The 17,408-nt window shown below is 45.2% G+C and overlaps 1 protein-coding gene across 1 annotated transcript in view; it reads right to left on the reverse strand.

Moving 5' to 3' along the window:
• Positions 1–1,302: 1,302 nt before the first annotated feature.
• LOC141108669 (torsin-1A-like) overlaps positions 1,303–17,408 on the reverse strand; it is a 132,579-nt gene continuing 116,473 nt past the window's right edge. Inside the window, exon 5 of the mRNA XM_073600498.1 lies at positions 1,303–3,299. Coding sequence (XP_073456599.1) covers positions 3,055–3,299 — 245 coding nt within the window. The 3' untranslated portion in view covers positions 1,303–3,054. The remainder of the gene's footprint in view (positions 3,300–17,408) is intronic.

A 17,408-nucleotide genomic window follows, 5' to 3' on the forward strand; every position in this document is an offset into this window, starting at 1 on the left:
TCCCTCACAGAGAATGGCAGCGGTAGCTGCCGAGGACTGAGGGACGGTTTGGCCACTGCTGGATTCGGGGACAGGTGAGTGTCCTTATTTTAAAAGTCAGCAGCCGCAATATTTGTAGCTGCTGACTTTAAAAAAAAAAAATTTTCGTGGGACTCCCTCTTTAAGTACACTGGTAAGATAAATTAAACTGTATGTGCAATACAATAGTGCAATGTAAATATATCAAACTATTATGCGTCAACAAAATTTTAAAAAAATTAAACAAAAATCCAAATGTGAAGCCAAAAACTGAGAATTCAGTGATTCTTCGATTATGAGGGAAATGACATATGTGGATACCAAACTCCACCAAACTTCTTAATGGTAAACCACACAGCAACTCGGTGTACAACAGAGGGAGGCTTACCAGAATCATATGACCTCCAATGAGGAGTGGTTAACCAGCGCTTGTGTATCAATCCAAGATATCCTTTCCTTAACCACTTCCCACCTGCCATATAGCAAAATGACGGCCTCAAAGTGGTTTCATTATCCTGACTGGGTGTCATATGACGTCCAGCAGGGTAAGCTGCTTGCGGGGGCATGCAGCTCGGTCATCGGTGGGGTGGTGTGTCACTCTGATACACCGCATCTCTGATCTTGGTAAAGAGCCTAGGAAGTAGGCTCTTCATCATGTGATCACCTGTGTCCAATCACAGCTGGTCACATCGTAACCAGGAAGTGTTGTTTTTCGGCTTTTCCTCTATTCGCGCTGACTTTTGACACTTTTTTTTGGGACCAGTGACAATATTACAGTGCTAAAAAAAAACAAAAAAAAAAAAATGATCACTGTATAAATGACACTGGCAGGGAAGGGGTTAACACCAGGGGGCGATCAAGGGGTTAAGGGTGTCCTAGGGAGGTGTTTCTAACTGTGGGGGAAATGTACTGACTGGGAGTACAGAGAAATAGCTGTTAATCACTAGGAACAGACAATCGCACTGTACTCTCCTGTCAGAATGAGGATTTGCTTTGTTTACATTGGCAGATCCCTGTTCTGCCTCTCTGAGGAGCAATCATGGGTGGCCGGCAGACCCACGAATTGGCTCCCCTGCTGTGCAGTGGTGCTTGCGGCCACAGTACCTTGTGCACGAAACGACGTACAGATGCATGGTTTAGCGCAATAGGGCCACCCTGCTGCAGTATATATGCGGTGGGCGATCCTTCAGTGGTTAAAATGTCAAAGGTGGTATTGCTGCGTTGTAATAGATGTGCATATATACTCAGTTGAAAAGAAAAAAAAACACAATCTCTATGGTGTAATCCCGATTAAAACACTAATTTTATGTAGTAAATGCATTTACAATATATGATAACCAGGCACTTCATATCATAAAAACAACTCGTATTCCAGAATCCAAGATGGCCATGGCAGGATTGCATATGCGTAGTTGCGCGTGTTCCATCTCTACCCTACTAGTTTTGTCAAATATAACGTTATCAGGCGCATTTTTTCAATTTGTGGTGACACATAATTATTATTATTATTATTCACAATTTATATAGCGCCAACAGTTTATGCAGTGCTTTACAATGTAGAGGGGGGACAGCACAATTACAGTACAGTTCAATACAGAAGGGACAGGGGGGGCCTGCTCGTAGAGTTTACATTCTAAAGGGAGGGGTGGTGGTTGTACAAAAGGTAATAGATGCAGGGAATGATTTGATGGGGGTGGCTCGGGGACAGTTGTTAGGTGGGTGTGGGGTAGGCTTCCCTGAATAAGTGAGTTTTCAGGGATCTCCTAAAGGTGAACAGGTTAGGGGCGGATATACCGGGGCAGGGAATTCCAGAAGATGGGAGAGGCTCTGGAGAAGTCCTGAAGACGAGCATGAGAGGAGGTAACAAAGGAGCTAAAGGGCAGGAAGTCCTGGGAGGAGCAGAGGGGACGATTTGGGCAATAACTGCAGATGAGGTTGGTGATGTAGCTGGGGGTGATGTTGTGGATGGCCTTGTATGTTGTGGTTAGCATTTTGGATTTTATGCAGTGGGGTAGGAGAAGCCAGTGAAGGGATTGGCAGAGAGGGGCAGCAGTCACAGATCGATTAGTGAGGTGTATTAGTCTAGCAGCAACATTCATAATAGACTGAAGTGGGGATAGCCTGCGTAAGGGTAGGCCATTAAGGAGAGAGATGCAGTAGTCAAGGCAAAAAATAATCAAGGATTGAATAAGTTGCTTTGTGGTATCATTAGTCAGGAAGGGTCGAATTCTGGAGATGTTGCGGAGGTTAAGGCAGCAGGATTTAGCCAGTGATTGGTTGTGGGGGCTGAAGGAGAGGTCAAGGATTACACCCAGTATCCTGGCATTTTGAGTTTGAGAAAGTGGTGTGACATCCATATCGATATGTCATTCAGTAAGTTTGAGATCCATGAGGAGATCGAGGGGATGAGTTGAGGAGGGGAGAGATAGATTTGGGTGTCATCGGCGTAGAGGTGGTATTGGGAAGAGGTATAGAGCGAGAATAGGAGGGGCCCAAGGACGGAGCCTTGGGGTATCCCAACAGAGAGAGGAAGAGGAGCAGAGGAGATGGAGTTGTAAGTGACACTGAAAGTGCACTGAGATAGGTAGGAGGAGAACCAGGATAAAGCAGAATCACAGAGGCCAAGGGAGTGTAGTTTGCTGAGGAGGAGCAGGTGGTCAACTGTGTCGAAGGCAGCAGTAGTTTGATATAATATTGTGATATATATGCATTGCAAATACATTTTAATTTATTTAGATCTGCACAATGTCAATACTATAAGAGAACCAGTCACGATTAGGTTTATGCAAACCCATGAATATGCAGCTTTAAAATTTTGAAGTTTACCTAGAATAGGCTGAATACACTAGGAAAGAAGGGGACTGTGAGGAAAATTAATACTTTTACCTCCATATTAAGACCAAGAGGCAGTGCTGTACCTGAGAAGAATGGTTAAATTTGCAAACATTCATGAAATACCCAAATCTTGTACACAAAGATAAAGCAAAGATGATTGTGACTTCCTGACCAGCAGCTGGCTAAACCAGACAGCAGTGACTAGAGATGAAGGTTCAGTTTTGCTGTGACAGTTTTACAGCCTTTTTCAGAGAACATTCGAGTATCCTTGGGGAAATAAGTCATCTCACTGGCTACACGGGATGCCAGCTGTTCATCAGGTATTAACTTGCGATGTCTTAGCTCCGCCATGACGCACGCCTTTACGTGTTTGAACTCCAGCGGTAGAAAAGGGACGTAGAAGTCAATCAAATTCTTGTCAATCAGGCTGCTGTGCCAAAAGCCACCTGGGGATAAAAACATGGTGGATTAATAGTGGAATGAGTCATCTAATCGACTATATTCAATCAAAATAATATGTTCTTTAACCGCTTGTCTGCGGGGGTAGTTTCTTTTATTTTTTGCACACATGTTAAAATCTTTTTGCTAGGAATTACTTTAAAACCCACAAACAAATAAAATAGCAGCCATTGTATTTTTTTTTATGTTACACGATATTTGTACAGCTGTTTGTCAAATGCATATTTTCAGCAGAAATACACTTGAATTTTATTGCAAATGAACACAGTATTAGATCTAATTTTATGTAAAATATACAAGATGGGGTTGCGTGGGGAACATAGATACCAAACATTGTTAAGCCTTAAAATTAGACGCACCTGTTAAATCACAAAAAAGCATGGTGAACGCCTTTGCAGGTTATCAGTTTAGAGTCAACTGTGAATTATGTCCCTAGAATTATTGCCCTCACTCAGATGGTTGCGCTGACACTTCAAATGTGTAGGGCAATTTATGTTTACGTACACGCGCGGCCCGCACTACGTGTTTGGGTGTGTGCAGGGGCACTTTTAAATATATATTTTTGTACTTTTATTTATTACAATTTAAGCACTTGCCGATCGGCTCACGCTGATATACGTCGGTAATGTGGCATAGGTGCGCAAAACAACGTACCCGTACATTGCTGCATCATCCGCCGGTGGCCCGCAATCGGGGCATGGAGAGGCAGAACAGGGAGATGCCTATGTAAACAAGACATTTCCCTGTTCTGCCTAGCAACATGACAGGGATCTACTGCTCCCAGTGATTGGGAGCTGTGATCTCTGTCATGTTCTAGTGAGCCCACCCCCCTACAGTTAGAACATGCTGAGGGAACACAGTTAACCCCTTGATCGCCCCCTAGTGTTTAACCCCTTTCCTGCCAGTGACATTTACACAGTAATCGGTGCATTTTTATAGCACTGATCGCTGAATAAATGCCAATGGTCCCAAAATAGTGTCAAAAGTGTCCGATCTGTCCGCTGCAATGTCACAGTCACAATAAAAATCGCAGATCGCCGCCATTAGTAATAAAAAAAAAATGATTAATAAAATGCCATAAATCTATCCCCTATTTTATAGACGCGATAACTTTTGCGCAAACCAATCAATATATGCTTATTGCAATTTTATTTTACCAAAAATATTTAGAAGAATACATATTGGCCTAAACTGTGGAATACATTTTTTTAATATATTTTTTGGGGATATTTATTATAGCAAAAAGTAAAAAATATTGCTTTTTTTTCAAAATTGTCGCTTTTTTGTTTATAGCGCAAAAAATAAAAACTGCAGAGGTGATACAATACCACCAAAAGAAAGCTCTATTTGTGAGAAAAAAAGAATTTAAATTTTGTTTGGGTACAACGTTGCACGACCGCACAATTGTCAGTTAAAGCGACGCAGTGCCGTTTCGCAAAAAAGGGCTTGGTCAGGAATGGGGTAAATCCTTCCGGGGCTGAAGTGGTTAAGGGGTTGGTTCACCTTTTCAGAAAACTGAAAAGTTGAATTAACACCGTACACCCACCCCGACCTCCTAAGTCCCCACTGTACTTACTGTACCTCCAGGGGTGATGAGTTGTCAGTACCCATGCAGCCAGTGCAGCAGTCTGGAGATTTGAAATTCTTGCTCTTCTTTCTGCAGCGCTTCCGGGACAGATCAGAGTGATTCTGATTGGTCAGCACCGACTAGAAGCACGGCAGAAAGAAGATTGGGGATGGGGAGTGGGGATGTCAAATTCCTGAATTGCTGTACTGGCTGTGTGGGCACTGACAGCCCATCACCAACAGAGGTAAGTACAACAGGGACTTCGGGGGTGGGAGGGTGTACAGTTTTAGTTCACCTTTTCATTTTTTATGCGGCCTGGACTTAGGGTTGCCACCTCCTTTAAACCCAAACACATATGAATTACACAGGTTCTGAGGCTAATTTAATGCAGATAAGGCACCAAGTGAGTTTAATTACCACCTTAATCAGCCACAGAACCTGTGTAATTAATATGTGTTCGGGTTTAAAGGGATGAGGTGGCAACTCTACCTGGACTTTAGCAACTTTTGCGATAACCCTGCCAACAGGGCTAAGTCTCACGTACTACCCAGTGATAGCAGCGCAGAAGCCAATTTCGGAACTCTCTCATGCAGAATTAAAAGTAGGTGAAAACATTATCTGAATGACATCATCATTAACAATTGCCTTTAACCGCTTCAATACCCAGCCATAGTCAAATGACACCCACAGATGGGATCTCCCATCCTGGGTGGACGTCAAATGACGGCCACGGCTTTCCGCCGCTACTGCGGGCCCCCGGGGGCCCGCAGATCGGCGATCGGGGATTCATCATGCCCCTTGGGACACAGCCGTTCCCCGATGGGGGTATTGGAGCGGTGGCAGAGCTTCGGGAGAGGCGGAGTCTGTCACTATGCAGAGTGGCATTGGGAAGCGGCGTGCACGGTGCCCGCGCGTGCCTCCGGTGGCGCGCAGAGCGGTGATCGGGGCTGACGCTTTTCCCTTGGATACAGCTCAGCCCCGATCAGTGTAGCCAATGAAATGGCTCATTACCATGTGACCGGCTGTGTCCAATCACAGCCGGTTACTAATGTAAACAAAGCAGTGCGTGTAACTGCTGTTGCTGGGTTCTCCTCTTCACACACCAATCCAGTGTGAGGAGGAGATCAGCTAACAGTGAGTTACACATTGTGCTATACATATACTATACTACTGTGCCCAGATTGCCCCCCTAAATAAAGAGTACCTGTCATCTAGAGTACCTGTCCATCAGGAGTACCCGCCACCTCACCACCTGCCACCAGAGTACCTGCCACCAGAGTACCCGCCACCTCATCACCTGCCACCAGAGTACCAGCCACCTCACCACCGGCCACCTCACCAGAGTACCCGCCACCTCACTACCTGCCACCAGAGTACCTGCCACCAGAGTACCTGTCACCTCACCACCTGCCACCAGAGTACCTGCCACCAGAGTACATACAGCCAGTCAGCCACTATGTCCAGAAAGGTGTACACCCCAGAAGAGGCATATCAAATACTCAGTCCGATGAGAGCAACGGGGAGCTCTCACCGCTCAGTTCTGATTCCGATTCTGGTTCAGGATATGAGCCCCCCGAAGGGAGCACATCAGGATCCGAATCAGAGGAGGAAGCAGTCCGTCCAAAAAGACGACGGTCTGAACACCAGGCAGCTACCAGCAGTGCCAATGGCGGTAGACCCCAGGAGCAGGGGCCCAGTACAAGCGCTGCTAGACCCCAGGAGGAAAGGCCCAGTACAAGTGCATGCCAAAGAATTAGGGCCCAAATCCAGCTTCCAGATGCCTTGGCAAACCCATTGTGGCTGCCTTCTACCACAGGGTCAGCCACGATCCCCCCCCTTTTTACAGCACAGCCAGGTGTGTAGGTCAACACTGCAGGCTTTTCCCAAATGGATTTTTAAAATTTATTTTTCCCTGACGAATTGATTCAAGGCATCGTGGACCAAACCAATCTCTTTGCCCAACAATGCAACCAACCCCAGCTTCAGCTATGCCCGCCCTTTTGAATGGAGACCCCTAACAGTGGCGGAGCTTAAATTGTTTTTAGGGCTAACGCTTAACATGGGGCTTACAAAAAAAAAAAATTAAATGCATAAGTATTGGTCGACAAAACCCATCCACCATACGCCGATTTTTTTTTCATCGGCCATGTCCAGGTCCCGATAGGAAATTATAATGCGCTTCCTGCATTTCAGTGACAACTCACAGTGCCCCCCCCCCCCCCCCCGAAATCACCCAAACTTTGACAAACTATATAAAGTTCGCCCCCTAATTAATTTTTGTTTCCAAGAAGTTTGCCGAAATTTATGTGCCTGACAAAAATATATCTGTGGACGAATCCCTGGTGCATTTCACAGGCCGGCTGGGAATCAAGCAATATATCCCCAGTAAGAGGGCGAGGTACGGCTTGAAGCTTAAAGGGGTTGTAAAGGTGTTTTTTTTTTTTTTTTAAAATAACAAACATGTCATACTTACCTTCACTGTGCAGCTCGTTCTGCACAGAGTGGCCCCGAACCTGGTCTTCTGGGGTCCCTCGGCGGCTGTCTCAGCTCCTCCCCGCAAGCATTTACCACCTTCATGCGAGCTCTCTCGCACGGTGGTGAGTGCTTGCGGGCGCGCTCCCGTGATACAGCCGGCGGCTATAGCCGCTCGCTGTATCACTCGGCCCCGCCCCCCGGCGCGCCGCGTCATCGGATGTGATTGACAGCAGCGCGAGCCAATGGCTGCGCTGCTTTCAATCCATCCACTGCAGCCAATCAGCGGCCAGGGTGAGCGGAGGAACAGATGTCGGGAACGCGAAGCTAACTTTCGAGGCGTCAGGTAAGTAAAACGGGGGTGCTGGGGGCGGCGGTTCTGTCAGAAGTTTTTTCACCTTAATGCATAGAATGCATTAAGGTGAAAAAACTTTTACCTTTACAACCCCTTTAACAAGCTTTGTGAAAGCGCCACCAGTTATGTGCACCCATTCTGCGTGTACAAAGGCAAAGATTCCCAGCTCCAGCCCCCTGAGTGTCCCTCGTACATGGGAATAAGTGGAAAAATTGTTTGGGAGTTGGCATTCCCACTCCTCCAAAAGGGGTATCATATTTACATGGACAACTATTACACTAGTTTGCTCCTTCTCCACCACCTATATCTAAAAAAAACTTTGGCCTGTGGTACAACAAGGAAAAACCAAAAGGGCTTCCCACAGCGTCTTGTCACCACAACCATTCAAAGGGGGGGAATCGACAAGCTTGAGGAACGAGGAAGTGTTGGCTGTGAAGTGGAGGGATAGGAAAGATGTGTACATCATGTCCACCATCCACGATGACACCTCGGTGGAACTTCACAGAAGACGCGGTACCGTTCGCAAGCCTTTCCTTTATCAACGAGTACAATAAATACATGGGGGGGTGGATTTAAATGATCAATTGTTGCAGCCCTATCTTTCAACAAGAAAATTCCCCTTCTGGTACAAAAAAGTCGCAATTTACTTTTTTCATTTGGCCTTTTTAAATTATTTCATCAGCTACCAAAAATCAATAGAAACACCCAACACCTTCCTAAAGTTTATTGAAGACATTGTCACTGCCCTTATATATCAACAAGTATCCCCCCCAGAAAGCATTCGCTCCGATTGTGTCAGCAGACTACATAAGCGCCATTTCCCAGACCATATTCCACCAACAGGATCTGGAAGACGCCGCCAAAAAAAATGTCGGGGGTGCACAAAAAGAGGAATTAGGAGAGATACCAGCTTCCATTGTCCCGACTGTCCCTCCCAACCTGGCCTTTGCATCGGAGAATGCTTCAAGCAATATCACACTCTGGAAAACTATTAGCCCATATTTCTAATACTGCCATTTCCCCGTTTTCAATTTCTGTCCTGAATATTTCCCTTCCTCAACCAACCATATCATTGTCTTCCATGTGAAATGACCCTGGCCTGTTTCTCGACTATGCCTCAGCCTACCGTCTGCATTGTTTTTCCGCCATGTTTTTGCCTTTCACGTGAACTGACCCTGGACTGTATCGACTATGCCTCTGCCTACCGTCTATTTCTGCCTTTTACCTGCACTGACCTCGGCCTGTTGACCATGTTTTTGCCTGCCCCTTGGATTGATCTTTCACCCTGCTACACAGGGGTCTCACATATGTGAGGGGCTCCAGAATAGTGTTCTGAGTTCAGAAAAACAGTTTTTGGTTTTCTGTGTTCCCCGAACAGGGTCTGGTTGCCCGGAGGCTTCAAAGCGATTTGGGTGGGAGAAGCCTCTACCCCTGTCCCCATTCTTTCCTGAATGATGCCCTAAGCTTGATGGTACTGCCTGCTCCCTGGACAAATACTCTGGCTGTGCTGACCATACCTCTGCCTGCACTAACTATCGACAGTATTCCTGCCTGCTGCATGGACGATCCTTTGATCGTTTTGCTGCTGCTGGCCACATCAATGCCTGCTATCTGGACCAATGCTTTGGCTGTGCTGACATCTCTACCTGTACTGACTATTCCTGCCTGCTGCCTGTTTTGCTGTCGCTGTCCACGTTCCTGCCTGCTGCCTGGACCGATGCTCTTCTCTGTGGGCCACTGCACTACTAAAACCGCAGGTAATCTTTTCTTTACCCTTTACTCAGCAGAATGTATTTTGGTTTGTTATTGGTATGTACAGTACATGCTGTGTGTTAGAAATATGAAGGGCCTTCAACAATGTGATAGGTTGGCAGGAATTTCTGTGTGTAATGTATGCTCCTAGAACAACTGACAGTGCTACTTGGATGTTGGGCCTCTGTATGTGGCCAGGTTATGTAAAAGTCTCACACATGTGGTATCGCCATACTCAGGAGGAGTAGCAGAATGTATTTTGGGGTATCCTTTTTGCTATGTACATGCTGTGTGTTGGACATATCCTATAAATGGACAACTTTGTGTAAAAAAAAAAAAAATGCGTTTTCATTTTTTCCACATTTTCCAAAAACTTCTGTAAAAAAATGAACCATTCAAAAGACTCATGCCTCATAACTTATACGTTGGGGTGTTAGCTTTACAAAATGGGGTCATTTTGTGGGCGTTTCCATTGTCCTGGTGCTCCAGGGCCTTCAAAACTGTAATAGGTGGTTGAGAAATGAGATGTGTAATTTATGCTTGTAGAACGCCTGACGGTGCTACTTGGATGTTGGGCCTCTGTATGTGGCCAAGCTGTGTAAAAGTCTCACACATGTGGTATCGCCATACTCGGGAGTAGGGATGAGCCGAACACCCCCCTGTTCGGTTTGCACTAGAACATGTGAACAGGAAAAAAGTTCGTTCGAACACGCGAACACCGTTAAAGTCTATGGGACACAAACATGAATAATCAAAAGTGCTAATTTTAAAGGCTTATATGCAAGTTATTGTCATAAAAAGTGTTTGGGGACCTGGGTCCTGCCCCAGGGGACATGGATCAATGCAAAAAAACCTTTTAAAAACGGCCGTTTTTTCAGGAGCAGTGATTTTAATAATGCTTAAAGTCAAACAATAAAAGTGTAATATTCCTTTAAATTTCGTAGATGGGGGGTGTCTATAGTATGCCTGTAAAGGGGCGCATGTTTCCCATGTTTAGAACAGAAAAAAAGTCATTTAAAACTACTCGCGGCTATTGCATTGCTGGTCCGACAATATACATAGAAGTTCATTGATAAAAACGGCATGGGAATTCCCCACAGGGGAACCCCGAATCAAAATTAAAAAAAAAAGACATGGGGGTCCCCCTAAATTCCATACCAGGCCCTCCCGCTGTGTGACGGCGTCTCCTCTTCTGACGGTTCTTAAATAATGGGGGCAGGGCCACCCGGTGACCCCACCCCCTCTGACGCACGGTGACTTGACGGGACTTCCCTGTGACGTCACGGGGAACGCCGCCGTCACACAGCGGGAGCCTCCCTCCATGCCAGCATGGATGCGGAGCGGCCCGGAGAAGAAAATGAAGAAAAGAAGAAGATGAAGAAGAGAAGAAGATGAAGAGAAGAGCGGGAGCCTCCCTCCATGCCATGGGTGCGGAGCGGCCCGAGGAGAAGAAGATAGAAGACGCCGCGGAGGAGATGCTGGACGAGAACGCCGGAGGAAGAACCAGAAGAGCCAGAAGAACCAGAAGAAGAAGAAGAAGAAGATGAAGGAAGATAGAAGAAAGAAGAAGCATTTAAATAAAGGTATTGTCAAAAACCGTCTCTTGTAATTTTTAAAATTTGACAGTTTTTTAGTGAAATGGTAGGGTACTTTTGTACCCCCTTACCATTTCACACGGGGGGGCGGGATCTGGGGGTCCCCTTGTTAAAGGGGGCTTCCAGATTCCGATAAGCCCCCCGCCCGCAGACCCCCACAACCACCGGCCAGGGTTGTGGGGATGAGGCCCTTGTCCTCATCAACGTGGGGACAAGGTGTTTTGGGGGGCTACCCCAAAGCACCCTCCCAATGTTGAGGGCATGTGGCCTGGTACGGTTCAGGAGGGGGGGCGCTCTCTCGTCCCCCCCTCTTTTCCTGCGGCCTGCTAGGTTGCGTGCTCGGATAAGGGTCTGGTATGGACTTTTGGGGGGACCCCACGCCGTTATTTTTTTTTTAATTTTGGCGCGGGGTTCCCCTTAAAATCCATACCAGACCTGAAGGGTCTGGTATGGAATTTAGGGGGACCCCCACGTCTTTTTTTTTTTTTTAATTTTGGCCGGGGTTCCCCTTAATATCCATACCAGACCTGAAGGGCCTGGTATGGAATTTAGGGGGACCCCCACATCATTTTTTTTTTCTAATTTTGGTTCGGGGTTCCCCTGTGGGGAATTCCCATGCTGTTTTTATCAATGAACTTCTATGTGTATTGTCGGACTGGCAATGCAATAGCCGCGAGTAGTTTTAAATTACTTTTTTCCTTTGAAATGTCATTTTGCTGTCACACGGGACAAACACGGGAAACATGCGCCCCTTTACAGGCATACTATAGACACCCCCCAGCTACGAAATTTAAAGGGATATTACACTTTTATTGTTTGACTTTAAGCATTATTAAAATCACTGCTCCTGAAAAAACGGCCGTTTTTTAAAACTTTTTTTTGCATTGATCCATGTCCCCTGGGGCAGGACCCAGGTCCCCAAACACTTTTTATGACAATAACTTGCATATAAGCCTTTGATTTCTCCCATAGACTTTTAAAGGGTGTTCTGTGGCATTCGAATTTGTCGCGAACACCCCAAATTGTTCGGCGAACTTGCGAACAGCCAATGTTCGACTCGAACTCGAAGCTCATCCCTACTCGGGAGGAGTATCAGAATGTATTTTGGGGTGTCAGTTTTGCTATGTACATGCTATGTGTTTGTAATATCTTATAAATGGACAACTTTGTATAAAAAAAATGTATTTTCATTTTTTTTCCACATATTCCAAAAACTTCGGGAAAAAAATGAACCATTCAAAAGACTAATTTTGCCTCATAGATTATATGTTGGGGTGTTAGCTTTCCAAAATGGGGTCATTTTGTGGGCGTTTCCATTGACCTGGTGCTCCAGGGCCTTCAAAAATGTGATAGGTTGTCATCAAATGAGATGTGCAATTTATGCTCGTAAAACGCCTGACGGTGCTAGTTGGATGTTAGACCTCTGTATGTGGCCAGGCTGTGTAAAAGTCTCACACATGTGGTATCACTATACTCAGGAGGAGTAGCAGAATGTATTTTGGGTTGTCTTTGCAAGTATGCATGTGCTGTGTGAGAGAAATAACTTGTTATGGCAATTTTGTGCAAAAAAAAAAAAAAAATTTCCAAGAATTGTGGGAAAAAATTACAACTTCTAAAAACTCACCATGCCTCTTACTAAATACCTTGGAATGTCTGCTTTCCAAAAAGGGGTAATTTGGGGGGTATTTGTACTTTCCTGGCTTGTTAGGGCCTCAAGAAATGAGATAGGCCTTCCGTACATCAGGTGTGTGATCAGATGTGATCATTTTTCAATGATTTGCACCATAGCTTGTAGACTCTAACTTTCACAGAGACCAAATAAAATACACTAATTTGGGTTATTTTTACTGAAGATATGTAGCAGTATACATTTTGGCCCAAATTTATGAAGAAAAATTACTTATTTGCAAAATTGTACAATAGAAACTAAAAAAAAGTGTTTTTTTCCAAAAATTTCTAATTTTTTCGCTTATATTGCAAAAAATAAAAAAACCAGCGGTGATTAAATACCACCAAAAGAAAGCTATGTTTGTGATAAAAAAATGATAAAAATTTGGTTTGGGTACAGTGTAGCATGACTGAGTAATCGTCATTCAAAGTGTGAGAGCGCTGAAAGCTAAAAATTGGTCTGGGAAGGAAGGGTGTATAAAAGCCCTGTATTGAAGTGGTTAAAAAAAAATAAAATAAATAATAGGTGTGGCGCTACCCCCATGAGGGCTCCTTGCTGAATCTGTGCTCCACTGGTTGCCCCGACCATGCAAGTCCTCCAACACCTCTGAAACCCTGGGTTCAGACATTTTTAGTGATAATCAGAGTTAAGGACACACACACAATTTAAGTGAAAGGGCTGAATGGTGTTTACTGAAAGGTTATAAGCATTCATCCCCAAGGAAATTTCACGGTAGCAAAAAAAAAAAGCAATGCTATAAAAAGTGACCCAGAAGCAATAACTGATTGTAGAATATAAAGACTTTTCAAGCAACACTCTATTCAGCTGAAACCTATGTAAGCAGGCAGGAGAAGGGCAGAGGAGTGACTGCTCTTGTGTCAAACCACTCCCATCTGTTCCTCAATGCCATAGGCCAAATGGATCAGCAAGCTACAACAATGTCCTTAAATTAATAGAACGATTAACTCTTGAATGCTTAAACCCGCTCAGTCAGTAAATAGAGTCCTGGGTGTAGGTACTTGTTCTTATGTTACTAACTGATCAGTCCCTTATTGGGGAGGGGGATATTTTGTAGTCTCTCAGAAAAGAAAGAAGCCTTTGGTCTTCAGCTAGCTCTTACATGGAGTACTTGAGAGATCCTGGTTATTGGGAGAAGGTGAAGTAGCCTGGTCACACCTTAACTGGCAATGTGGGTATTTGGTGTCCTGTGGAAGAGGAGCACTGCTGCTGCTCCACAAAGAGTCAGTGTAGCACCAGGTCCTACAGGATTATGCGTAGGAACAAACAGTGTTGTCTGCATGCAGTGCCTCTGTGGTAAAAGAATGGGCAAGTGCCCGCTCACCAGTCCCAACTACTCTTGGTAATGGAAGTGGCGTGGGCCTCAGCGGTAGGCCTTGGTGGAGCCCTGCTCAAAGGGTCCAGCGACACACTGCGATTCAGCCCAGCTGAATCTGGCATGAACATGCGAAGAGCGGCCTCCAGGTCGGCACTGGTCAGACAGAGGCAGCTGGCGATGGATGCTCCTGCGCCCGCACGCAAGGTCTCTCTCTCTCTCCAGCACAGGCCGTTACTCGTAGTTTGTAGTTCCAAAACAGTCCAGCTAAATGCAACTCTTGACTTCAAGACCCTTTGCTTTGCTCATAGAACTCTGTCACTCTATATTTAGGATATGACAACACAGAGTCCAGCTAAGCACTAGGAGAAAACAGCTCCACAGCAGCAATGCTGCACAGTGTCTCCTGACGATGCAAGCAGCATTAGCCAGCTCCTGGCTACAAAGGATTTTTGGATTACCATAAAATCCTTTTTTGGGAGCACATTACTGGACTCAGAACAATGGGTTAGACTGCTGCTTTATGTAGACTGAACACAAGAACTGTAGGGATAGCCCAGTAAGACCCTTCTCTCAGCAAGCCTCAGTTTTGTAGCAAACAATAATGGGAGTGGATCATGAGAAAAGAAGTGACAACCGGTGTTCTGTAATGTACTTCAAGAAAAGGATTTTAATAAAAGTCAAAAATCCTAATTTCTTAATCATATACAGTAAAACCTCTGCTTCAGAATAATGCGGTTTATGAGCATCTCGCAATACGAGCTGTTTTTTAAAAAAAATCCTGACTCGATTTGGGAGCCATGTCTCTCAAGACAAGCAGGATTCAAGCCTCTGGGGTGTGCAGTACCTAATGTGGTCAGAGGTGCGGGGGCACCGGTGATGCTCGGAAACACTCCGTTCCCGAGTGTCTCCGGCGCCCCCCACCTCTGGCCACATGCGGTACTGCATACACTAGCAGTGATACTGGAACAAATCATCTGAGTTTCCATTGATTTCTATGGGGAAACTCGCTTTGATATACGAGTGCTTTGGATTTCAAGCATGCTTCTGGAACGGATTATGCTCGTAATCCAAGGTACTACTGTACACGTTAGGGGACACAAGTATTCAGGAAAATTAGGACATCCCAAAGCATTCCAACAGATGGGTGGGCAACCAAGCAAATAAGCCCACAAAACAACCATTTAACCCCCCCCCACCAGTGCTGTCAGTAACACTGTACCTCATCACTAGCTTCACCAGTCAGTGTCACCAGACTTATGCCGCCAGCTGATGTCCCTGACTGCAGTGACGCCAGACTGCTATATGCCATGCCAGTGTCCTGATCACTGCTATACTTAGTGCCAGTGTCAGCAAAGCTGGTGTCCCCAAATGTTTTCACTGTCCTGGTGCTGCAGGGCTTCCAAATATGCAATAGGTAATCAGGAAATTAGATGCGTAATTTTTTGCCCCTTGGAAGTCTTAAGGTACTCCTTTAACTTTGGGCCTCTCTGTGTGGCTAGGCTGTGAAAAATTCTCACACTTGTGGAATCCCCATACTCCACAAGTAGAAGAATGTGTTTTTGGATGTAAATCTAAGCATGCTTATGCTGTGTATTAGAAATATCTTATTAATTGACAGCTTTGTGTAAAACAAACAAAAAAATAATTTTCTTTCCACATTTTGCAGAAACTTGCCTAATTTATCACTTGATATCCACCCGCAAGTAATCACTTTACACCGACATTGCAACATCTTTAAACCCGCTCACACTCTCCAGGGCTTACAGCTCTTCATATACAGGCACTGACCTTCCCTGCTCACTGTGCCCTGCAGCACTTCATCCCTATGCTGTATTTTCATCATCAAGGACAACTCTGTCCATTATCTTACTAGCCTGCACGTGATGGTCAGCTTCCTCAGCCATTGACATTTATACAGTGGACACGATTCCTTAACGGCTGCATCCCCATCCGCCCTCCCCTATATCCATTATCAATCGCCTATCTGATACCAATAGGGATCATCAATTCCACAATTGATGACCTATGGGAAGGTATGCTTGATGAAGGGGGGGTGGAGAGGGAGAGTGGGGGGAGGGAGAAGGGGGAGGTTGGGAAAGGGAGGGAGGGGGAGGTACATCACAAACAAACAGTGGAAGATATCCTAAATACAAGTTTTGTTATATATGTTTTTTATGCTCCACCGCCGATAGGGGGGAAAAAATGGGGAATTTATATAGATATATACCCTATGCTGGCAGGTCTTTGGGGACAGGTGACACCCAGAAGGGCAAATGTGTCTTGACATACTCTTTTTATTCTTATTTTTGGTTTTATTTAGCACAGTTCCTGGTTTGTCCCTCTCAATGGTTAATGTGAAGAGAAGGGGTATCACATTAATGACATGGAACGTGAGGGGATTGGGGGATAAGGACAAAAGAATTGCAATGTTTAAATATTTTGATAAAATGAAACCCCAGATAATCTGCCTGCAAGAAACGCATATGTGCCCTGACTCTGTCCACCTTCTGTACTCACAGAAATATCCAATACAGTTTCATTCAGTGCACACTTCATATTCGAGGGGAGTTAGTGTAATGGTTTCCACTGACGTCTCCTTTGAGTGTATTCAACAGAGGGTGGACAAGGAGGGAAAATTTATTTTCCTGTTTTGCAAACTTAATGGACTAGTATGTATTATCGCCTCAATCTATATCCCTCCACCGTTTTCAATAACCCCACTTAGAAGTTTAGCGCAATTTATGGCCCTATATCCGGATGTTCCGGTAATAGCACTGGGAGATTATAATAATACCCTGGATAATTCCCAGGATAGAATGTCCTTGACACCCAGAGTAGTGAGACAGATAGCTGGTAAGACGGCTTTCGCCTCATTACTTTTGGAACTGGGACTTCATGATGTCTGGCGAGAGAGGCACGAAAAGGACAGATGTTGTTCATGCTACTCTGCAACACATGACGGACTCTCCCGTATTGACTTAGGTTTAGGGAATGAGGCTCTTATGCAGCGGGTGGTGGACTCGGCCTATGAGCCACGCCTATTATCCGATCACTCTCCATTTTGGGTACGGCTGGATGTTACTGTAGCATCGAATCGCCCATTGTGGAAAGTGAACCCCTTTTGGTTAACCCTGCTACCATCCGCGGACAGAACGAGGGGGGCATTGCGGGAATTTTTGCAGTTTAATAGGGGATCTGCCAGTGCAGTGGTAGTATGGGATACACTTAAGGCATTCTTAAGAGGATGCCTTATTAGAGAGATTGCAGGAATCAAAACTCGGTCCAGGGAATGGGACAGTAGGGTACGGGATGAAGTGAAAGAAAGAGAACAAGCCCTAACAGCTGATCCA

This window comes from Aquarana catesbeiana, linkage group LG09 (assembly GCF_042186555.1).
Source record: "Aquarana catesbeiana isolate 2022-GZ linkage group LG09, ASM4218655v1, whole genome shotgun sequence".
Lineage (NCBI taxonomy): Eukaryota > Metazoa > Chordata > Amphibia > Anura > Ranidae > Aquarana > Aquarana catesbeiana.